Source organism: Dendrobium catenatum, unplaced genomic scaffold, assembly GCF_001605985.2.
Source record: "Dendrobium catenatum unplaced genomic scaffold, ASM160598v2 fragScaff_scaffold_1056, whole genome shotgun sequence".
Taxonomy (NCBI): domain Eukaryota; kingdom Viridiplantae; phylum Streptophyta; class Magnoliopsida; order Asparagales; family Orchidaceae; genus Dendrobium; species Dendrobium catenatum.
The window spans coordinates 634,533-659,515 of record NW_021319518.1 but is presented as its reverse complement, the minus strand read 5'-3'; the positions used below and the strand labels follow the sequence as shown (position 1 = coordinate 659,515).

General features: G+C 35.6%; 2 protein-coding genes across 6 annotated transcripts; both read left to right on the top strand.

Annotated features, from left to right (window-relative positions):
* The first annotated feature begins 867 nt into the window (after window positions 1–867).
* LOC110109167 (F-box protein At1g78280) lies at window positions 868–24,266 on the top strand. Of its 5 annotated transcripts, none has more exons than XM_028698098.1 (16): window positions 868–1,233; window positions 4,387–4,494; window positions 4,685–4,740; window positions 4,841–4,983; window positions 6,275–6,472; window positions 6,529–6,749; window positions 7,146–7,245; window positions 7,318–7,905; window positions 8,050–8,172; window positions 9,077–9,157; window positions 9,242–9,555; window positions 9,706–9,990; window positions 14,037–14,121; window positions 14,208–14,526; window positions 23,101–23,281; window positions 23,608–24,266. In XM_028698098.1, the coding sequence occupies exons 1-16, from the start codon at window positions 1,097–1,099 to the stop codon at window positions 23,747–23,749; spliced, it is 3,081 nt and encodes a 1,026-aa protein (XP_028553931.1). In that variant the 5' UTR covers window positions 868–1,096; the 3' UTR covers window positions 23,750–24,266. The 5 variants fall into 5 exon arrangements, with proteins under 5 accessions (XP_028553931.1, XP_020695765.1, XP_028553932.1 ...); XM_020840105.2 differs by having other exon boundaries at window positions 869–1,233; window positions 6,550–6,749; XM_020840106.2 differs by lacking the exon at window positions 9,077–9,157 and having other exon boundaries at window positions 6,550–6,749.
* Window positions 14,535–23,093, top strand: LOC110109168. The gene is made up of 2 exons (XM_020840108.2): window positions 14,535–20,436; window positions 20,618–23,093. The coding sequence occupies exon 1, from the start codon at window positions 17,598–17,600 to the stop codon at window positions 18,591–18,593; it is 996 nt and encodes a 331-aa protein (XP_020695767.2). The 5' UTR covers window positions 14,535–17,597; the 3' UTR covers window positions 18,594–20,436; window positions 20,618–23,093.
* Window positions 24,267–24,983: the final 717 nt, after the last annotated feature.

Here is a 24,983-nt window from a genome sequence, read left to right as displayed (position 1 = left end):
TGTTGTAATTGAATTATATTGTATTATACTTGATATGTCGTAAAAAAACTCATCTTGATCGAGCACAAATCTCGATGTGGATAAGAATAAGAAGCTTCAAAAATTAAATTCATGATCACCCGACTCCAATTTCGATAACTTATAATCAAATTGATCATCTCAGGGAGACGATCTCAACGACACTAAAATCAATACAATTTGAGCCCAAATCAAAGAAACATAACTCAATTAAAAGCAGAGACTATTATATGTAATATGTTATGAATGATTGATTTAACACAATCTAACACAAGATGCCATAGAGGAGGACTTTGTTGGTCATCAAATGCTTGATGTTGCAACTCAATACGTTAAAGAAGATTGAACCATATTATCAACCTTAAGTTTAGAAATCACAATGACATTATGAGATAAATTTGGGATTTGAAGAAGTTTGGAAACTAAGAGCGTTTGAGTAGGTGGTGGCAAAATGCTATGCACGATGTATATGATTGGAAGTAAGCAGCCATTGCCAAAAAAAATTGATTAATTATATTTTTAATTATCTATCAAAATTTTTATAAATCATCAATATGATTTAATATCTAACAAAAACAATTTAAATATCTTATACATTAAAATTTTTCATAATATTTTTGCATTAAAATCCCATTTATAATAGCCAGAAGAATATTAACAATCAATGTACCTATAAAAAACCCCTCAATATAACAAAAAAGGGAAATTTACATACATACCACTTTATAACATCTTATTTACATATCTAACACCTAAAACTTTAATATTACATGAATATCACCCTATATGTATGTAAATTAATATTAAAAAAAAAGATAAAATGAAAACAGAAGAAACATGAAGATCTTGCTCTCTTCACAAGTATTGGCTGGTCTCAATCTTTCCTGAAGCCGCCAAGCCGGTACGCGGTACTTTCACTGCTTGTCCGCAATGTCACCGCCAAGTTAATTATCGCGCCATCTCCGCGTGGTAGCAACGCGGACAGCCTTGTTGCATGTTCGTAAAATCCTTTTAATTAACGATAGTTTTTCTTCTCGATTCGAATCGCCGCTTCTCTTCTCCGAATCACAGTCGCCGCATGGAACAAACGCCGCTGCCGCGAGATCGGCGGCCTGATGCCCTCGGACACCTCCGCGTCCTTCCAGACGAGCTGATATGCGCCATTCTCGAGCACCTATCGTCTTTTGATCTCGGTCGTCTGTCTTGCGTTAGCAGGTATTCTCCTTCTATACCATTAGGCATTAGTTTCTCTCACTTTTTCTCGGATTACTTGCTAGAATAATTCAGCCGCCGGTTGTGTGTTTTGGTTAGAGTTAGATCATAGACATGGTTGGGATTTGATTGGGCGTAGAAGCCGCTGATAGGTTGAGGTAGGGCTTGCATTCATTGAAATGCCTTGATTTAATTATTTTAGGGTTTTACTCTATTTATGAGTTGTCTGAGTATAATTTTCATTTGATAAGCTTAATGGAATTTTATGCTAGCTTGATAAATTAAAGAGAGATGGGGCTTATATCTATTGGAATGCCCATATTATGAATGACTTACTATGCATAATCATTCAGAACTTTATGAATAATATTTGAACTAAACAATTTAGGGGCTGTTTGGTATCGGATTTACGCCGGATTTATGTTAAATCCTGCCAAACAATTTCTGAAGGCGTCGTAAATCCAAATGGCGTGTAAATCCCGGATTTAAAAATTTTTGGCGTAAATATGGGATTTAGGAAATCCCATTGTTCGGCGGATTTACGGACTCATTTTTAGCGGATAAAGCACGCGAAAGGGGAGAAATATCGTTACCTTCGTGACGAACTTCTATTGCAACTTTCGATCCGACAGGAACAATGTCTTCGGAGGAGGCAAAGATGCTTCAATACTTGTAGAACTCAACTTCACGTGAAGCAGAATAACAACGAAGAAATGCATAAGAGGAAAAGCAAACCCTAGACAGGCACTGGCAGGTGACTCGTTCGAAGTTGCATCTCGTACCAACGAAGCCTCGAAAAAATAGGAAGAGAGCTAAAAAAAAAACAATAAGAGAAAAGTATTATAGGATTAGTTCTTAACTTTTTAATTAGATAATAATTTAATTAGTTTAATTAATATGATAATAGAAGTATAATTATCATTAAATTAATTTAATTCATATTTATAATTTGTTGGTTATTATATTTATTTAAACTATAATTGTTATTAAAATATTTTAATACTTAAATATTTAATTAATTTGGGTTTAGTTAAGCTAGTTTATAATTTGATAATTAGCACCTAAATAACTAATTTGATAATTAATAATAATTAAGCTAATTTTAATTATATTAATTAACCCTAAACTTATTAAATGTAATTAAAATTAAAATTGATAAGTAAATCATAATTAACTAGCAAATTAAATTTAAAACATATTAACTTTAATTTATTAATGAACCAAGCGTTTTAAGTCCTGGATTATGTTGACAAACAATTTCTCAGGATTTATCAGGATTTAACATATGTCACACCAAACAAATTTTGAGATTTAACACCCTGCAGATTTACTAAATCCGGATTTAGGGGATTTACTAAATCCCACTTAAGTTAAATCCAATCCAATACCAAACAACCCCTTAGAGATTATCTTTTTTTAGATTTTTTAACAATCAAGCCCATCAATAGTTATAGATTTAGAAGATTTTTCTCTATTAGTACAAGGCTTAGGATCTCAATGCGACCCACATGACAATATTTCACTATGACCTTTGGGCTGATTAGGTGCTAGTTAGCTTGGACTAAGTGATCTCAATTTGAAAACCTAGTCAACCTAATAAGTACTGTGCATTTTTTTATATTTGTGTGCAATATCACATGAATTTTATTTGATATTTTTTTAGCTTCATACTCTTTATAAACATTCGAACTAATCTTAAATTTATCAACACCTTTTATTGTTATTAAAAATTAATTAATTTTTATGATTTAATTCTAATTTTCGAAAGTGATTGAGGTCATTTCACATAGTTTAAAATATCTTATTAGTCAACATTTTGATAGTCTCTCGACTTGTTCTCCCTGTAGAGGGCATTGTCGGGCATGCTAAGGCCTTCTTGTTATTCCCCGCCAGATCTAAGATACAACATATGTGGTGCCTTTGTATAATCTTGTTTTTGTTGGTCGTATCAAAGATTCAATGAATGCGGGATCTTCATATAGTTTTTGTTCTTCCCGACTAGATCTATAAGGTCAATGGAACACAAGGACTTATGTTGACCTCTATAACTTGTTTGAAGTCGATTAATGCAAACGCGATGAAGTAACAAACGTAAAAAATAAGACGTGCAAAAAAAAAGTTGTCCAAATTGCGTCTACTAAAATTTGAAATTCCCAGATGATTTTCTTTCACAAAACAGATAACACTGATACTTTCAGAATAATCGAAACGACTAAGATCGATAACCATATTGGCTGGGGTTTTCACGTGCAAAAACTAAGAATTTTCACACACGTGAGGTCACAACACGACATAAATTTACACGAGCGACAAGGTTTTACAAAAAAATGTATTTAAGTAAATACTAATAATAATAATAATAATAATAATAATAATAATAATAATAATCAAAATATAAGTTTCATGGAGAGTGTTGTTGTCAAGTGATTTCATTATTATCATGGTTTTGAAGCACTTTTTCTGTCAGAAGCCATGGAGTTTTCATCTGAAGTGATTTCATTCATTTTTTTATTTTCTTCGAAAGTAGCAAATAACTGTTAAACATTGATAATTTGTGACGTGCGAGTTTGTTGCATGGTCTTATGCTTATCATAATAGATTTGCGTAACTACTTTGGACTTTAAAACATCCTACGTAATTTTTTATGTGCAGTAAGTGCAGTGGTTAGTTTTTATCACCGGTGTGTGATGCCTGTGAAAATGGTGCCAATGATAAGTGAAATGACTAGTGAATTTTAACTTTAGGAGGGAGTTTTAACTTTTTAAGATTATAATCTAAGAATCATGTTTGCTTATATTCTTCTAAGTATAGTGATTGTAGTGAGAAGCGAAATTTTTGGTATTTAGAACAGCACCTACAAGATGGGATGTAATTTTGCTAAGCTTATTTTGTTTGGGATGTCACGCAGCCCTCATATCACATTTATATCCTGGCTTAGATTATCTAACATGTAAATAAGGAATTATAAACCGTTAGCATGAATATTGCTTCTTTTACTGAAGCTTTTCATAACAGTTTATCATAAACAGCTGAAAGTGAATCTTCCTAATTTGAGAAATGATTTTTATATGTATAATTTTATGCTTGGTTGTCCTTCTTGCTTATCTATTTTAATCTTGACGGAAGTACCTCTAATGTTTTCTTCAACTGCTTCAGTGTTCTTTATATATTCTGCAATGAAGAGCCACTTTGGATGAATTTATGTCTTAGAGATGGGGGTCAGTTTGAATATAGAGGTTCTTGGAAGAGGACAACTTTATATCGGTATGTAAAATGAACCTTGCTTCAATTAAATAGAAGCAGGATCTGTGCAATTGACTTCAATTCTAGACGTACCCATAGATTCTGTTCATTTTATTAGCATCATGTGAAGACGATCATTCATTGGCTGATACATTTAACGTTGTGTTTTTTAAATTATCTTCTTAAAGCTTAACTAATGATGTTGGTCCAGACAAAATCTGTGCATGAAGATTGGCGATTGTCACAGGCGGCCTCTACAGTTTGATGGTATAAGGTTATCTATATTCATCCCTTTTTTGTTTCATATTAGCCGTATGTGCTTTTATCAACTAACCACTAGGATGTTTATTCTACCTTGTTCTATCAGGTTTCAGCTCATTGTTTCTTTACAAAAGGTGGTATCGATGCTTTACCACATTAGATGGATTTCCTTCAGATGATAAAGATGTGGAAAGAAGAAATAACCATATATTGGAAGAATGTAACTATAGAATTGATGAGAAGAAACCGGTACAGACATTTAGCTTCTTTTAAACACTTCCAAACATTTAGGGATGTCCCCTCTTTTTAATTTTGAGGGTTCATAGCTGAATACTGTAAAACAAATGCTTCCTATTTGTACTGTTAACGCTGCATTCATTGAATGGTTATCGTTATCTTGCATATTTTATCTTCCTCTTTCTTTATTTGGGGCTCTGTTAGCTCTAACAAAATGTACCCTATGTTTGCTGTTTTTTGGGGGTTGGAGAGGTGGGGTAGGAGTGGTTGATAAAGGACCTTTCCCTGCAAATTTTCTTCCCTTAATGCTATCAGGTTTTAGTCTGGATGATTTCAGTATGTATTTTTTACGAAAATGTGTTCTAGGGTCGTTGCAAAATGTGTTTTCTTTCTATTTCTTCAGTAGGTTTCGTGTATATCAGTATATGCTGCTGCCCCAGAGACTGCAGTGGCTACTACCATCATAAACTTGAGTGTTGCATTCTACAATCCTTGTATTTGTTCTTTACGAATTTATTTTATTGTCTTAGGAACTTGTTTGTATTTTCCTATTTCGGTTGGATTACATCAATGATCAGCCTTAAGTCCATATCTTTTTGCTTTAGTCATGGATGTTCTCACTAGACATTTGCAAGAGGATGTACCTTGGTGTATCTTTTTTGCTGATGATATTCTTGTTGTCGATAAGACTAGAGAGGGAGTTGAAGGTAAACTTGAATTATGGAGGTCAACCTTAGAGTCTAAAGGTTTTCTCTATAGTAGATCTAAAATTGAATATATAAAGTGTAATTTTAGCAACAATAGACCTAGTGAGGGAATTGTGACTTTGGGCGATCAAGTCATTAATATGAGTACACGCTTTAGATATATTGGATCTATTGTTTAAAGTGATGGTGAAATAGATGGGGATATTATCAGCAGAATTCAAGTTGGTGGTTGAAGTGGAGGAATGCTTAAGGCTTGTGCGATAGAAAAGTTCCCCTCAAACTTAAGGGAAAATTGTATAAGATGGTGGTGAGACCTGCAATGCTTTATGGTGAAGGCTTGATGTTGTTGTAGGAACTTGTTTACCATGTTATATTCCATGTTGTTTTGTTTATAACTGTTTCATTCTCTTAGCCTTATGCTTCTTCTTCAACTTAGATTTTTTGTTTTTGTTTTTAGCTTTAATTGGACACCCTTTCCATGCCAGTTATTTTGCACGTAGTTTTAATATTAACCTTCTCTCTATAGGCATTTCCTCACTCTTACCAGATCATTTCAGAAGTTTTAATAAACTATGATGTTTACGCTTGCTTTCCAGGTCTTGCTTACTGAAGTGGCTAAAACTTGGCCAGCAAGAAATAAGTGGACATTGGATCAGTTATTGTCAAATTATGGTGATGTAACTTTCAGGATATCTCAAAGAAGCTCTAAGAAAATTACTATGAAACTTAAGGATTATGTTTCATACATGAATTGCCAGCATGATGAAGACCCCCTTTATATTTTTGATGATAAGGTGACTAAATATTTTCTACCTTAATCTTGAATGGTTCCTAAAAATTGTTTTAAAAGTCTAAGTTGATATTTTTGCAGTTTGGAGAAGCTGCACCAGCATTGTTACAAGATTATTGTGTACCAAGTCTGTTTCAAGAAGACTTTTTTGATGTGCTGGATTATGATCAGCGACCCCCTTTCAGGTGGCTAATAATTGGACCAGAGAGATCTGGTGCATCTTGGCATGTTGATCCAGGTTTGACGAGTGCTTGGAACACCCTTTTGTGTGGGAGGAAAAGGTAGACTTGCTAATCAGATGGATTTATCAATGAATACAAATTATGATTGCTGCCTTATCCATAAACTGTGTACTTATGCGCACATTCCTATTTTGTCAACTGGTGTCCCTATTAAGACATGTTGTTCCTTGCCTTGAATTTTTTGAATACGGCTGTAAGGGAATAAATTATTTCCCTAAAAAATATTGGCCTTGCCTTATAATGTGTTGAGAGAAGATTTTTTCTATTTTACGCATAATATGTATTATGAGTAAATTTTTATTGATGATCTGATATAACAAATAACGATCAATGGCAAGGTTATTGTTTATTTTTTTGATGTTGCGTGGGGTTCTTGTTTTTTGAGAAAACATCTCAAAAAACTAGGATAGTAATTCTTTTTGGATTTCTTTATAGGTGGGCACTTTATCCTCCTGGTAGGGTACCTTTAGGTGTTACAGTTCATGTTAATGAGGATGATGGTGATGTAAATATTGAAAGTCCATCATCATTGCAGGTAACTGATCCCTGTCTTGTTTGAAATATAATTTATGCAAATCTAAGTATCTGTTGTGTATTATTTGTGCAGTGGTGGCTTGATTTTTACCCTCTTCTTGGTGACCAAGATAAACCACTGGAGTGTACCCAGTTGCCAGGAGAGACAATATTTGTTCCAAGTGGATGGTGGCATTGCGTGCTAAATTTAGAGACAACAATTGCTGTTACACAAAATTTTGCAAATACATCAAATTTTGAATTTGTGTGCCTGGATATGGCTCCAGGCCATGTTCATAAGGGAGTTTGTCGTGCTGGATTATTAGCTGTTCAAGGTGGGGTTAATGAACATCCAAAAAGTGATGCATTGTTTGACATGAATTTATTGAATTATCCTGACATGTCACGGAGAGAGAAAAGGCTCAAAGTTTTGGAACCAGTTAAAGAGCAGCATGGACGTCTTAACAGCTGTAATTATATCAGCGGTCTTTCAGATGCTTTCAAGAATTGTAATCAAGAGTTTTCTTATGATATAGACTTCTTATCTATGTTTTTGGATAAAGAAATAGATCATTATAATACAATTTGTAGCCCAAGCAACATCTTAGGAGAAAGGGAGATGAGGGCATGGCTCCACAAGCTCTGGGTTTTAAAACCAGCTATACGAGAATTAGTATGGAAGGTATGCTGCACAATTTCTTCTTAAGAAGGATCTTGTCAAATGAAAGATAGCCTTATGATTTAAGGTCTTTCTGTCTTGATGTCAGCAAGGATCTTAGTTTATGATCGCTACTGCAGTTGTTCTAATCAATCTTGCTTTTCTTAGGGTGCTTGCTTAAACTTGAATGTGGAAAAGTGGTCTTCTTGCCTGATGAACATTTGTGCCCATTACAATTTGCCTTTACCGATGGAAGATGAAAAGTTTCCTGTTGGTACAGGCAGTAATCCTGTAAGCATATTATATCTCATGTCATTGGCATAGCGTTATCGTGCAAAAGCTGTTACTGATTCTGTTATTGATTTGATATCATTTAGATGTCCTGTTGTCGTTTTTTCTGTAATTCAATCAACAACTCGTGAAGAAATTTCCTTTTAAATTGGTGTGAATGGTTTTAAAAATGAGAGGAATCATATATGTTTTGGTTGCATCTTGGAGCATGAGCAACAAAATAAAATATGTCAAATCATGGCATCCTCTATAAATTATCGTGTAGATATTGAGAGTGGTTTGGGTCCTTAATGGACATATGACAAATTGAGAATAAATAATTAACATGAGCCATCATCAGTATCGTTGCCTTATTCCAATTTTTTGGGTCAGCTTTATGGGTCCTCATTTTTCATTTGTGATAGTTGATTAGCTTTAAAGGTGTTAAACTTGATTGCAAATTATTTTGAACAATTTCTAACGTTTAGCCTTAAGTCTACCTTTTCTTCTTTTTAATCCTATGATAGTAACTCTATTTACTTGTTTAACGGACATATTTTCTATCATCATTTCAAATTCTTTAAAATTATCCCTTATAGTTAAAATAGTTTTATTGAATGGATTAGCTATTTCAATTATCGCCTCACTTTGGTTGGGGAGTGCCTACCATCATGAGTATTGGGAAATTATATAAATTTTTAGGATGCCTCGCGCTTTTGATAATATTGAGAATTAAAACAGCTTTTTGAATACTTGAATGCCCTTATCATTGCATAATAATGCTGATATCACAATCACTTTCCCTGTTATTTGAGGATTGCCGCTATGGCAGCTTGTATACATTCTTCAATAGTTTTGGCGAAGAAATTTTTTTTTGTAGTTTTTATCATTGGGATTTATCAACTTATGCGGTTCATTTGTCTAGGTATTTCTTGTTTCTGACAATGTGATAAAAATTTTTGTTGAGGGAGGTCTGGCCTCTTCTGTCTTTGGTCTTGGTACAGAGGTTTATTCTAACTCCAATGAAGCCTTCTTTTTTGCTTTTCTTTGAGCTTCGCTTGTTACAATGGTGCTTTTATCATATCTGCAGCTTGAGTTCTATAGTCTTCTTGCCAAAAAGAAGTCACCTTTGATGAATCATGTTCCGGATATCATTGCAAGTGGATTTGTGGTTGCTGACGGTAGTGGTTATAGAACATTTTCATGGGATGGAAGAGGAGTACCTGACATCATTGCTAATAGTAGTTTTGTTATTAGAGATAACACTACAGAGGAATTTCCATTTGGAATATGGAGCAAGAATCAATTTGAGTTGGAAAACCATAACAGTGGAGCTGTTATGTGCTCCAGGATGTGGCCTTTCATAGTATGTAGACGATGCAGAGGAGATATTTTTGCTAATTTGTGAGTGTAGTTATCTTTATAGTAAATAATATAGACTTTTTAATTCAAAGTCTTATTTCTGCGATCAATCTAATTTGTAATTTGCTAACTTTAGATATGTCTATAAAAGTTCTTAAAAAGCTAATTTTCATCATTTTATTCCTTTTGTAGGAGAGATTTGTTGTCCAAAAATGAAGCATTCCATTTAGCTTCATTTCTAGGTGAGCAACTCCGTCATCTTCACCTTTTACCATTACCAAACATTCAAACTGATGTCAAGGAGATATCTGTGGTAAGAAACTTTCAAGAATGTTCAGTTGGAAGTTACAAGTTGCCTGCAGAGGCTGATCTGATAGATGTAGATTGTAAAGATTTTGATACTTGTCGAAAATGGGAACCTGTGATTGCAGCGTTAGATAGAAGGAAGAATAACATAAAGAATCAATTAGCTCAATGGTGCGTTCTCTCCCTGGGTAGTAAACATTATTTAACATCTTAATGTTTTATAATGATCTCTTTTTCTTTCTTTTTTTAAGCTCCGTGCCTTTGAAAATTTTGCTGATCTTGAAATGTTGATTTGATATGTAGTCTCATCTTTCTCATGCATGTTTTAATGCCCGTACAGACGGAAAATAACTTTTAATTTATGTCTAGAACCTTTTTAAACTTTTTCCCTTGGTAAGATGGCTTTGTGCGGCTAGCTTATAATATAATAAGATGCAAACGTTTTTGTCTTACTAGGTTTCTTCTCCCAGATACAACATATGCTTCAAACTAAATCCAATTTTTTGTTTAATTTAAAACGTTCATGATGTGAAACTACCAGGAGTTTACGAGAAATTAATAAGAGCAATTGTTAAAAGCTTTCCAGTATAAAGTTATCATTCACAACAAGGAAAGATTTTAGGAGTTTGTAACTTTCAACTTGCTTAGGCAAAGAGATGCACGTAGATTAACAAGAAAATTCATTCAAATTTCAAAGACAATAATAAGTTATGAGCGCAATAACAAAATTAGTAATTTAATAATGAGATATTTCACCTTGAGGACCTCCTCACTCAATCACTCGTGGGATTAGTGGAAGAAGATGTTCCACACTTGAAGAGAGACCACCACTAGGAAGAAGGAACCTAGGAACTTTGTTTTTGGAAAGGTAGCCGGCGGTGGAGTAGTGGATCCTCCAAGGAGAAGCCAAGGTGCTATGGGTTGTTGAATCTCGATTGTCTTGGCAAGGCAATAAATGATGCTGTTGACGTAGCTTTTCACCGAGTCGTCATACTCCCAATCCGATTCATAGAAAGAAGAACGGAGGATGTCGATTTTTCCCTGTGCATTGTAGGCAATCTCAAGATCGGCCATACACCAATGAGGAGGAGGGAGGATCTTGTCTTCTTCTTTTGGCTTATAAAGACATAAGAAGTGTAGGGTTTCCAAGGGGAAAAGAGATAAGTGGGAGGGGTGGCCACGGAGAGAGAGGGGCACAGTTTGGTGGGTGAGCTCTTGAGGAGGTTAAGGTTTGGGGTGGAAGATAGGAAAGAATAAATCTGAAATTAAATTCAAATTTTGGGGTTAATTAGTGGGAGGTAATTATGAATTATGAATTTGAATTTCAAATCCAAATTTAGGTGATGTCAATGTGGAGAGAAACGAAATTGGAGGGATTCAAAATAAGGGGGGCCGTCGCCATGCTTAGAGGAAGAGGGAGATGGGGAGGGAAATTAATGCTTCTTAATGCATTAATCCCATTTAGGAAAAGGATAAAGAATTCTCATCTAATTTAATATTAAATTAGATTTGAATTGAAAAAACTTTCCTAATTTGACTTGGCTAATTTAGGAAAGTATTTAAATTGAAATTGGATGAAAATTTTCTAAAATTATGTAGGTTAAATTAGGTAGGTCTTAATGGTGATTAAATTCAATATTAAGAGGGGAAGAAAAGGGGTGGCCGGCGATGGGATTGGAAGAAGGGATTTTGGCCGGTGGGAGGAAGAATGGAGGGGAGGCCATCGTGATGGGGAAGTGGTTGGCGGCTTGAGAGGGGTGGGGAAGACGGCGGGTAATGAGAGAAAAAAGGGGTGATGTTCTCGGTTTGAGAGACAGGGAAGGATTGCCGGCGGTATGGGGGAAGGAGGGAGGATGAAGAATAAAAATACAAATAAAATAATGAACCAAGAGCTCCCCCGTTGACGAGCTGTTGGGTACTCCGATGGCCTATCCTAGGCTTCACCACTCACATGAACTCACAAAGAGATCACCAAGAAAATAAGCTAGAATTTTATTCATCAAATCATCATCCCTCTTACAATAGAAGAAGCCACAATATATAGGCCTAGAGAAATACAAACAACAATGATTCAAATGCCCCTTGTGCTACAACTCAAGTAAACTCAAAAGAAAGGGTACAACCGTAAATAGCAAAAATACCTAAAAGCATAAAAAATAAAGACTGTGAATCGTAGCCTAAGTTATCATAGACAGTGAACCGTAAATAGCTTAAAGTAGATGGTAGGGAATGATGACAAACTCGATTAAGATCTCATGGTTTACTTGTTCTGAGTTATCATAGACCCTGGTCTACTTAGTTAGCGGAGGTAGTCGATCCAGCCTGACTAAAGGATCCTTGTTGGTAGCTATGAGTTGTGTCGTTCAAGGGGACCTTACAGCCTTGGGGTGAATTTTTGTCAAGGTGATGAATTTAAGTCAATATTAGATAAAAAAAGTTAATATTAGTTGATAGAGGACTTTGTGTCTTATCAAGTGCATTCCACAATTCACTACTGAAGGTTTTTAAGCCATTGGAGAATTTATAGACTTTGGTTGTGAGTCTTGTGACCATTTTTTAAGTGTGTCATTTTGCGATGAAACTACTTCGTGAGGGGCTCAAGTTATAACCATTTACTTATGATGCCATTTAGTTGTAATATCACCAATTAAATGGTAAATGTTACTTCCTTACTGGCGATAGATCATTTGTGAGTGAACATAGTGTTACGTTTGATATGACATTGACTCTTTGTGAGTTGAGGTTAATCTTAAATTCATCACTCTTGTCAAGCTGTTGCCGAAGATTGATCACTTTTTTGTTTTAAATTTTTAGGTAGTAGATTTTAATTGAAGATTTGTATAGATTTTTTTATATTTTTTGTAGGGGTACTTGGGCCCCACAATATTAGTTTTGGAATTTGGGTAAATTTTGTTGGCACGATCTCACCTGGTTGAGAATTTTAATCAACAAGATTATCATCAGAGTTTTGTACATTTTTATTTTGTTGCTTTGAATCTTGTCCACTTTGTCTTCATGCTAGCAGAGGATCAAGTTCACAAATTAGCTTTATGAGTTGCAATATAAGCAGAGCGACGTTAGAGGTTTGCATTTTAAATGAATTTTCTTTCTAAAAGGCATTAAATGTCTAATGCTAACATAAAACAAAATATCTTCAAGGATGCTTGTAGCTAAGCCTTTAATTCTCAGTCTATAATGATTTGAGTGTCTTGTATTGGACCACGAGCATAATTTTGAAATCATTTTAAATATGAGATTAAGATCTTATGTTTAGATAGGGGGGCCCGGTTGAGAGCGTCATGAAAAAGAGGGTTTGCAAATTTTTTAGATGGATTGCACAATTATCTTAAGTCGGTTGCATGCTTTTCTGAGTGAGGTAGGTTTGAATTTAATTTATTTTGAATCAATGCAGTATTCTCAAATGTCATGTTCGAGTGTTTAGCTTGTTCACTACAACACATGAATAATTCAATTTTGGTGGTCCTGCATGGTTTTTGATGTGCACGACATGCTTGCATGTTTCTAAGTGAAGTCAAATGACACGCTTGAACACTTGCATGATTTTTCGTGTGTTTGTGTAGTGTGCTTGCCCACTTCTCAAGATGATTCAAATTTAAGTGTTTTTTTTTTAGCACATGCCTCATTCTTGTATCTCCAATTTAGGAGTTGAAGCATTTGCTAGAGCACACGTGAGTAAAGTTATTCTTGGTGATTTAATATGTCGCACACACTTTTCAATGTATTTATAAAGCGCACTTACACATTTCATGATGCATTTGCATACTTTTTTATTAGCCTATACAACACAATTACATGTTTTTGTTGCATATGCATAGTGTATTTGTATGCTTTTTAGATGCATTTGAACATGTGCTTTCATGTTGTATTACGTGCTTTTATATTTTTTTGGTGTGTTTGCACAATGTCTTTGTACTCTTTTTAGTACATTTGTGTTATGGTGATGCACAGTTCAAACTAAGTCCATTTTGTATAATTTGATGCTGTTATATTTGCAAGTTCATCCATATGTGACCATAAGCGGCAACCACATTATAAAACGGATTTTGATTCTCCGTTGGAAGATTTCACATGCTTTTTTCCCCTAAATACTGTTCTACACAATGCCATAAAGCTTTTTGCAGATTGAATGATGAAAGTAAATGGTGTCTTAACTCTTATTATTTTATTTACTAAAATAATATTTCTCTTTTGTTCAGGGGTAATCCTATTCCAGGATTTTTGATAGATGAAGTTGAAAAGTATTTACCGCATGATCTTTCAAGTTTGCTTGACATAAGAAAGGTAAGTTTCTGAGTTTACTTTCTTTCCACGTAACAATTTATGACCACAGATCAAATTTAGTCTAAACTTCCACCTTTATGCCATAGGATGTTGATGGATCCCTTAAGTGCATTTCTTCTCCGACCTGGATACATTCAGATATTATGGATGATAATATTCATATGCAGCAGTGTTCTCCTGCTGAATGTTCTGATGAGTGTTCTTCACATGCAAGTTTGAGAGTTAACGGTTCAGATGATGCTTGTGGTCAAGCTGACAGAGTTTCGACAATTAATGGAGTCAATGATCCTTGTGATAGAAAAGACGCGGTTGTGATGGTTAATAGTACTTTGCATGGTTGTAATGGAGTGACAAATTTGAGGTGGCACCCTTCTCACATTCTTGATTTCAGTGATCTGTCAATAGGTTTGTCGCTCTTCGTTATATTTCCTCAATGTTACTTTATTCTGATTGCATGGACAATAAGGGAACAGAAAATGTGATTAACAAGCTAAAAAACTGTTTAGAATGTGATAAATCTATTTACATGATTTGGAGAACAATATAAAGTCTGTGTTCAGCCTTAGTTTCAGATTTCATTGTTAGTTTATATTTCCTGGTTTAAAAATATTTTGGTGGATTAGTTGACAGTCCTTTCCATGTAAGATTGTAAGTCCAAAGTCTGGCTGACTAATCTCTTGGTGGGGTTCTAAATTTGTAAGTCCCTTACATTTTGTTAGATATAGGTCAGAGTGAAAGTTCAATAGATGATTGTGAAACTAATTGAACTATTCAATGAAACATCAAGAGGGGGTGAATTGGTGTTTTTAAAACTTTTATTTTTGAATTAAACAAAAACAAATTTCAGATCATATAGCAGAAGCAAATAGTAAAACAAATGTTAAATTCTTGTTTTCAGATTTTTATTGAAAAATAAATATGTTTATTCTTTTTGTTTTCTGTTTTTTAATTTCTTTTTCAAAAAAATATTAAACTCAATCAACCACACATTGCAATAATCATCAAACTCAAACTAGATCGCGTAAAGTAAATATGCAAAAAAGTAAAGCACAAAACATAAAATGTGGAAAGAAAAAGAACAAAGAAATCAGATTTTTATAGTGGTTTGGTCAACTTGACCTATGTCCACTCCTCGAAGTCATCCTCTTCTACTACTGAACTAAACTCTTAGTGAATCTCCTTCAACCCCTACGGCTAGGCAAATAGGCCTTTATAAAATACTTATACCAACCCGACGCGGCGGAGAACCAGAATCACTTTCACCCTCCTGGTGAGGTGGAGTAGCCTGGATCACTTTCACCCTCCTTATGAGGCGGAGTAGCCTGAATCATTTTCACCTTCCTCGGTATGGCGGAGTAGCTCGAATCACTTTCACCTTCTCTGATGCGGCAAAGTAGCAGGTGGCCTTTTGACACCAAAGGGGTTTTCTTCCCAAAGCTTTGCTCAAGATGAATAATGACATATAGAGGAACTTAGATGCAAGTTGGACGAAGCAACCATGTGGAATTCTCTCTCACACTAATTTAAAACTCAGAATGGTCCTCTTTCTCTCTCACAATCTCACCCTTTCTCTCCCTTGCTCAAAGCCCTTTCTTTAACGCTTTCTCATAGAAGCCTCAACCCTATGATTGCCAAAGACCTCTACAAAGTCTATTAAGAAAGCTTAAACATTGTAGAATCAAGCTCGTACATTATGATTAGTTCGTACAACACCAAATTTGTGTGTACAGTACATAATCCAATTCGTACAGTTCTTCAAAGCTCTCGGATTGTAATACGGAGTTACCACCAATCGGTAGTTCTCACCATATATTTTGGGTTCGAGTCCAATGTTCTTTTCAGTTACATTGTAAGTCATCACCTTCCTGAACATTTTTTCCAACCCGTGTTGTTGGAATGTAAGCCCTAACTCTCTAAATTAAATTGATCAAATTTAATTTAAATCTAATTTTAAAAATATATAGCTCAACATAGTATAGTTTGAGAGGTATGAGTTTCTTAGAATCAAGTGCTCCCCACCTCTTCCTCCTTTAACTTCCATTCTAAAATTGATTTTAAGTTGTTCCAATCTTGATGCTATGCATCGTTACTTAACACAAGCCTAAGGAGTATCTTATCTCTTATTAGCTACTTTTCTTTTAACTGTTATTAAGCATGTGCCCACTATCATAGTTTCTTTAATTAGTTATGTAGTGCCATTTTACACCTTTTTAGTTTCAGTACTCTTTGGATTATAAGAAGAGGGACTAGCATATATTACAGAAACTGTAGAGGAAGATAGTTTTTACGAAATATTATACATAACACAGCGTTACTGTTCTATCTCTTGCTGTTTGTTTTGTTATCTCTTTCTTGCAGGTTTGATCCTCATCATATTGGTATCAGAGCTCAGGATGGGAGACGCAAGCAACCGGGTGGCTTCTGGAGAGGATCATAGCCTTGAAGCTCTGTGGACAGAGCACCACCAGTTGGCGAGACAAACACAGGAGATCTCCGCTAGTTTGGACCAATTTTTTGGAGAAATGCGTTGAGAATTGAGGTTGATTAACGCTCGTCTAGATCGGAATCAAAATGCTCGAACGGTAGCTCCGGTGACTATACCGGCAGCGAGACGGGGGCTCGTGACGGGCAGAGAGCGGCAACAAGATGCTTGGGCGCAATTGGATTCAGACTCTGAAGAGGAACTTAAACAATTCAGACCAGTGGAGTTGACGGACTCGAAAGAGGAGCAAGTGTTTAATCGTAAACGTCGCACGAATGTTAGGGACATATATCAAGGTGAATTCCGTGTAAAATTGGATATACCCTTTTTTGACGGAAAATTGCATATCGAAGATTACCTGGATTGGGAGAGGGGTTGTTGAAACATTTTTTGAATATATGGAGATTGGGCCGGAGAAGCAAGTTAAATATGTGGCTTGCAGGCTGAAAGGCGGCGCTAGTGCGCGGTGGCACCAAATAATCCAATCTCGGAGGCGGGATGGAAAGGGGTCTGTGCAGAGTTGGCATCGAATGAAGCAACTATTAAGGGGCCATTTTTTACCCACTGATTTTGAACAAATGTTATATATGCAGTACCAACACTGTTCGCAAGGCTCGAGATCGGTAAACGAGTATACGGAAGAGTTTTATCGACTGAGTGCGAGAAACAATCTCAATGAATATGATAATCAATTGGTCGCAAGGTATATTGGGGGCTTGAGAGATGCAATTCAAGATCGACTTGAATTAAATACTGCATGGTCGCTGTCGCAAGAAGTAAACTAAGCCCTGAAGGTGGAGACTCAATTTCCACGACAGGCCCATAGTCGGCAAGGTAGGAGAACATTTGATCATTCAGCAGATTTCAGCAAGAATTCTACGCAAGCCGCAACAGCAAATAGCAAGAAAGTTTCACTCCGATAGCTACTAATTCACCTGCTGCAGTTGGAAAGAAAATAGTTGAACTAAAGGACACTCATAAAGGAAAGGCTCCTATGAAGGAAAATCCTTATGTCAAGCCTTCAAGCATCAAATGCTTCATATGCTTTCAACTGGGGCATAAGTCGAATGAATGCCCAACTTGGGCATATATACAGTTGCTGGATGGTGAAGAAGAGGAAGAGTTGGGCAACAACAATAATGAATTTGAAGAAGAAGTAGAAGACGTGGTTGGAGATGAGGGGGATCCTCTAATTTGTGTGTTACAAAAATTGATTTTAGCTCTACGGAGACCGGCCAAGACCCAGCGTAATGCTCTGTTCAAAACCAAATGTACGATCAAAGGAAAGGTCTGTGATTTGCTGATTGATAGTGGGTGCACTGAGAATGTTATTTCTCGCGATGTGGTTCAGGCATTACAATTCAAGACGACCAATAATCCTAGCCCATATAAAATCAGTTGGGTTAAAAAGGGGATGAAGATTGCGGTGATCGACATGTGCAAAGTATCATTTTCAATCGGTCGTCACTATGCAAGTGAAATTTTATGTGACGTTGTGGATATGGATGTATGCCATTTGATACTCGGAAGGCCTTGGCTATTCGATGTTGGGGCAATTTATGACTGCAGAGCGAACACTTACACCTTTGATTGGAAGGGTAAGAGATTGAGATTGTTGCCCCGTTCTCCTGACCAAGAGGCCAATACATCGAATGCCAAAACAGCCTTATTTGTTGTTACCCGAGAGGCTCTGCTTAATGCTTGGAAAGAATCCGCTTGCATCATGTCCTTAGTTATCAAGGAACAGAATTTCACAACAGAGGTAGATACCTTGCACGTTGGTATTAGTAAGTTACTACAACAATTTGCTGATATTACACCCCCTGAGTTGCCAGCCGAGCTGCCCCCAGTTAGAGCAATTCAACATCAAATCAAATTAACGCCCGGAGCTTCATTACCAAATTTGTCGCATTATCGGATGAGTCCAAATGAGCACAAGATTCTACAGCAAATTGTTGATGAATTACTAGATAAGCAACTAATACAATAGAGCCTTAGCCCCTATGCCGTGTCGGCACTATTGGTACCAAAGAAAGATGGTAGCTAGAGGATATGCATAGACAGTCGCTCCATAAACAAGATTACAGTTAAGTTTTGTTTTCCAATGCGAAGGATGGAAGATATGTTAGGGAATTTGTCAGGAGCACAAATCTTCTCCAAATTAGACTTGCGGAGCGGCTATCACCAAATCAGGATTCGACCTGGTGACGAGTGGAAGACAGCATTTAAAACTCGCCAAGGATTATACGAGTGTAAAGTCATGCCATTTGGCTTGTGCAATGCACCAACAACATTTATTAGATTGATGAATGAAGTATTGAAGCCATTTCTTAATAAATGTTGCGTTGTGTATTTCAATGATATATTAGTCTTCAGTACAACATTGAAAGACCATATACAACACTTAATAGCAATCTTTGAGACCTTGCAGCAAAACAAGCTTTATTTAAACATAATCAAGTGTGAATTTGCAACCACACAGGTATCCTTTCTTGGTTTCTTAATCTCGGCGGAAGGAGTAAAGGTGGATCCACGAAAAATTGCTGCCATAGTGGAATGGCCGACGCCCCGTAGCTTCTTTGATGTTCGCAGTTTTCATGGGCTGGCGAATTTTTATCGGCGTTTTATCAAAGGATTTAGTGTGGTTATGTCACCAATTACTGATGTCTTAAAACAGCAGCAGTTTTCATGATCCGATGAGCAGCAAGAGAAGCTTTGAATCTATTAAAGCTACCTTATCTACAGCACCCGTCCTAGCATTACCTGATTTTGATAAGCCGTTCACAGTGGACACAGATGCCTCCATGGTGGGAATTGGTGCAGTGTTTTCCCAAGACAACAAACCTGTGGATTTTTTCAACGAAAAGTTGAGCCCATCCAGGCATAAATGGACTGTTTATGAGCTGGAGTTGTATGTTGTTATTCGAGCATTGAAGCAGTGGGAACACTATTTGTTACATCAAGATTTCGTTCTTTGTAGCGATCATAAGGCCCTCCAATATATCAATACACAAAAGAACATTAACAGGATGCATGCTCGCTGGATCATATTCTTACAAAAATTTAGTTTTGTATTAAAACACAAGAGTGGGACACAAAATCGATGCTTTGAGCTGGCGGGCAATACTTCTAACCCAACTGCAAACAGAGTTTTCTAGGCTGGAGTATCTCTAAGACTTGTATCCTGAAGATGAATACTTCCATGATATTTGGTCTAAGTGCAAGAACAGAGAACCTGTAGCCGGGTATTGCATACGACAAGGTTTTCTCTTCAAAAACGGGTTGTTGTGTGTGACTAAATCGTCTTGGAGGCAGCTTATAATACAAGAGGCTCATGCTGGAGGATTGTCAGCACATGTTGGGCGGGATAACACCATTGCACAGTTGCAAAAACGTTTCTTTTGGCCTCACTTGAGAAGTGATGTTACCAAATATGTACAGAGATGCTTTATATGCCAAAGTTACAAGGGCGGAAGATAGAATACTGGTCTATATCAACCACTGCCTATTCTCGACTCAATCTGGGAAAGATTTGAGCTTGGATTTCGTATTGGGACTTCCACGAACGAAGCGCGATAATGATTCTATTATGGTTGTGGTGGATTGATTTTCAAAAATGACGCATTTCATCGCGTGCTAGAAGACGTTTGATGCTCTCAATATTGCAAAACTTTTTTAAGGAAGTTGTACGTCTTCACGGTATTCCCATATACCTCACTTCAAATCGGGATGTAAAGTTCATATGCCATTTTTGGCGAGAGCTTTGGAAATGTTTAAATACACAAGTTCAATTAAGCTTGGCTTATCACCCTCAAGTGGATGGCCAAACCGAGGTAGTTAACTGAACACTTGGTAATCTACTTCGTTGCCTTGTCCAGGAGCATCCTAAATTATGGGATGATATACTTGGTCAAGCTAAATTTGCGTTCAATTCCATAACAAATCGTTCCACGGGTATGTGTTCGTTCAACATTGTTTATACAAAAATGCCTAACACTGTTCTTGACATTGCAGTTCTTCCCAAAAGTCAAAGCAAAGCTGCTTCCATGCTAGCTGATCAGTTTACCAATTTGATATCTAATGTACGACTCAAGCTTCAGGAATCATCTCAACATTATAAAACGGCTGCGGTTGTACATAGAAGAGAGCAAATCTTTAATCTAGGAGACTTGGTATTCGTTCGTTTGCGTAAGGAACGACTACCGCCAGGCAATCACTCCAAACTCAATAGGAGGAAATGGGACCCATTTCCTATCAGCAAAAGGATCAACGACAATGCTTACGTTGTAGATCTTTCTCCAGAATTCACTACATCCCACACGTTTAATGTTGTTGATATCTTTGCTTATATTCCCCCAGATGATAGTTCACTTAATCTCGAATAGGTGTGCATCGATTCTTCTCGCGGTGGGGGCGAATGATGCGGTGCATCGTTACTTAACACAAGTCTGAGGAGTAACTTATTTCTTATTAGCTAATTTTCTTCTAACCGTTATTAAGCATGTGCCCACTATCATAGTTTCTTTAATTAGTTATGCAATACCATTTTACACATTTTTAGTTTCAGTCCTCTTTGGAGTATAGGAAGAGGGACTAGCATATATTACACAAACTGTAGAGAAGGAAGACAGTTTTTACGAAATATTATACAGAACACAGTGTTATTGTTCTATCTCTTGCTGCTTGTTTTGTTCTCTTTTTTGCAGGTTTGATCCTCATCAAATCTCCTTTTAAATTACCAAAAAATTAAATCTTTGTTAATAATTTTTAAAAATCAAATCATGCAAAATTGTTAGCCAATGTTTTGATAAAATAATATAAATTAAATTATTATTTTATTCAAAAGTGTTTCTAAGAAATAAATGCTTATGATGTAAATAGCCATAGGGCAAGCCCTTATGAAGAACTAGTATCCTATAATAAAATAAACTCTGTTGATCAAATATGTCAAGCAATAAAAATCTCTAGTTAAAATATAAAAATATAATTTTTGTTATTAAGTCCATAGTGAAATAATATTTTTATCCTTTGGAGTAATATATTATTTTTCATGTCGTGCTTGATCACAAAATATTCTCGTCCGTTGAGGAAGATAATATTCCACCAACAACGCCAATGAAGAATGACATGTCAAGTCTAGTAATAGTTAAATAAACTAATTTACCAATTAACCTACAATATTGTGATGGATTATTGAAACATAAATCATAATTTGTTATATTTTTAGTATTCATAGGTGCATCAGCAGGCTTGCACCTAAGGAACATATTTTCTTTGAGAGAGGGACATTCCCTTTTTACTAAAGGCAAACTTAATTCTAAGAAAGTACTCGAGTCACCCCAATACTTTGGTGACAAAGCATTTTTTGTAAATTGTATTTATGTCGAGATATTATGATGGTAACTAATCATGTGTAAGATTAGGGGTGTCAAAATGGGTCAATGGGTCGGGCTCAGGTCCGACCCAAATCCTTTCAACCCTCCCGAACCCTCAATGTGTAATTGGCCATCGAAGTAGGGTATGTCCAGTTTAACATGAAATTCACCTTGCGGTTTGTGCTGGACAAAACAGTGATGCGGTGGGTCATAGTAGTGTTGGTAGTCGCCTTCTATAGAATTTTAGTTGTTGATCTTCTCTTCAGTTTGAAACATAAACTGAGTTGTTGGGGTTAGTAATCTTCTAGAGTTTGAAACATAAGTTGCACTTGTTGGTTTTCGATGCCGGTTTTCCATTCGTGGTAAAGGTGTGGTTGCCGTGACCGCTTTTCGCGTCCCCGAGTTCATGTGTTCGATTCCTTTCAGGACTTGGATATCTCTTTGTACCTTAGTCGATATTCGAAAGAACTTAGCAGTAAGGCATTCTAGTTGCTGTGAAATGTTTAATTGAGCTGCCCACAGGGCGCCCAAGCTCCGATCACCATATGGTGCTTGTTGTTTGCAGCCTTCCCCCATGAATGTCCTGAGCCGAGCTCTGATTCAAGTTTGATGTAGCAGCTGCATAAAATAGAAAATAGGAAAACAGGCAACAAAGAAAAGAGCAATAGCCAAAGTATAATTTTCTGTATTGTAAAAGAACTGCTGCTATTTGTATCACCCCTCCTCTTACTACCATGGTTATAATGGTTAAAAGTAAAAAATGTACTATCAAAACTAAAACAAGAAATAAAGCTGCTATTATGGTACTTGGCAAAATAGAAAATGGTATATTGTACTGTTGGAGTATGATAGTCCTCATCATATGATATTATAGGATGTTTAATACCTCTTCTATTACTGAACAAAATAATGAACGGAAATGTGGTTTTATAAAGCTGGTCCTAAATAATTGGGATTAGGCTACTCCTAATGATGATGGATGACAGATTTTGTTAATGTGAATAAATTAAAATTCTATAGAACATAAAGCTTAGATGCACACTATTTTTTTTTTCTCTATATTTTTTATCCTTGTTATGCTGTTACATTATGCAGAATCCTGATCATGTTCTATATTGTTAGGGGATCCATTGTATGATATGATTCCAATATACTTGGATGTTTTCCGTGGAGAAATGTGCTTTCTGGATAGACTTTTGGAAAGTTACAATCTTCCTTTAAATCCAAAAAAGCTGAATGATGATGGGCTTTCTTCTGGACTAGCAGAAAATGACAAGTTCAAAAGGCTTTCGTACCGTGCCATGTAAGTTACAATGCAACCTGATATAGGCTTCATTTGGGACAGTTTTTATTGCTTCTTAAAGCACTTTTTAATACAAAAATTAAAAATTTTATACTAAACAGCTGCTTTAAAAAGTAACAAAAAAAACCGTCCCAAATGAAACCATAATGTTCAAATGCACTCCTCGTTTGTTGAATTAAACACTTAGGTCTGAGATACTATCTCCGAATATTTCTTGCTTCAGGATAGTTTTGTTTCCTGGATTGTGCAGCTCTCTATGACTATTTCATCCTGTTAAGAAAATTATCAGTTTATCTCAGCGTTTATTCATGTTGCTGCTTGTACAGGTGCTATTGTATTCTACACAAGGAGAACGTCCTTGGAGCCATTTTCAGTTTGTGGAAGGAACTGAGAACGGCCAAATCCTGGGAAGAAGTGGAAGAGGCTGTGTGGGGAGACTTGAATAACTACCAACACACTGATCTATGATCTAAATGTTTGATGAAAGTTAAGGTTTCGTTTGGGACAACTTTCGTACTGCTTCTTTAAGAAACAGTTTTTAAGTATAAAATTTTCTAATTCAAAAAATTTTTGTACTAAAAAACTGTTTTAGAAAGCTAGAAAAAAGTTGTTCCTAACGAAGCCTAAGTTATTCAAAATTCTGAACTGCATCAATTTATAGTGCATACCTCTTCATTTTCCATTCTTTGTGTGATCTAAATAATTCAAAATACATTTAAGGTATGCTTTGCCATCGAAATACATAAAAAAAATTGCATGTTAGAATGCATGCTACAGATTAAAACGCACAGAGGATCGTAAAGGGAAATTCTTCTGTAGAAAAAGAAGCCAACAGATATAGCAGGTTGTTTCCTCCATTCTTCTACAGAAATGCCATACCCTCCAGAAACTGAAGAGTTGGGGTCTTCTTCAAAGATGTAAGCTTTGATCGAAATCCTTTGCCTAATAAATCTCTGTAGACTCTAGTTTTCTTCATCTTTTATCATATTTTTTTGTGAAACTTTGGATTTTGAAAAGATTTTGGATGTTGATATGATAATGAAAATTTGATGAATTTTAAACTTTGTTGAATTTATTTTGAGATAAGTATAAATTATTAAAAATTAATTAAAATTTTAATTATTTGAGTAGTTGTGATATGATATTTATCTTGACAAAAAATTTAGTTAGATATTTTGGCCACAATTTATTTTGGTAAATTTGCCGGCTGCATTAGCTAAATATTATGTGGAATAAGTTGGCAAAATTTAGATTTTGCACTTTCAAGATACTATTGGCAATTTTTAATTTTTTTTCTTCTATAAACTGATTTATTTAATGAATTTTAACTGGTTTTAATTAATTGCATTTAAACATATTTCATATCAAATATTCTCATAAATTTTTTTTTATGATTTTAAAATATTTGAATTTGTTTTAAAAGTAGTGCAATATTTTTCACTCGTATATATTGTGTTTATTTTAAAATGAATTAAATGGCAATGAAATCCATGCTGATTAAAATTTTAATTTGATGTTTTGATACTATTTTAGCAAAAGGACGGGTATGTTGGCACATATTAATAGGTTAGAGTTGTTTGAATAAGGCTGATTATCCATTATTCTCAAAAAAGAAAAGGCTGGAATAGAGCAAGCTTTGATTAAGGGATTATTTTGTTGGCTGGAAAAAGAAATGTTGTGTAAATAGAATAGGTTGGAGTTG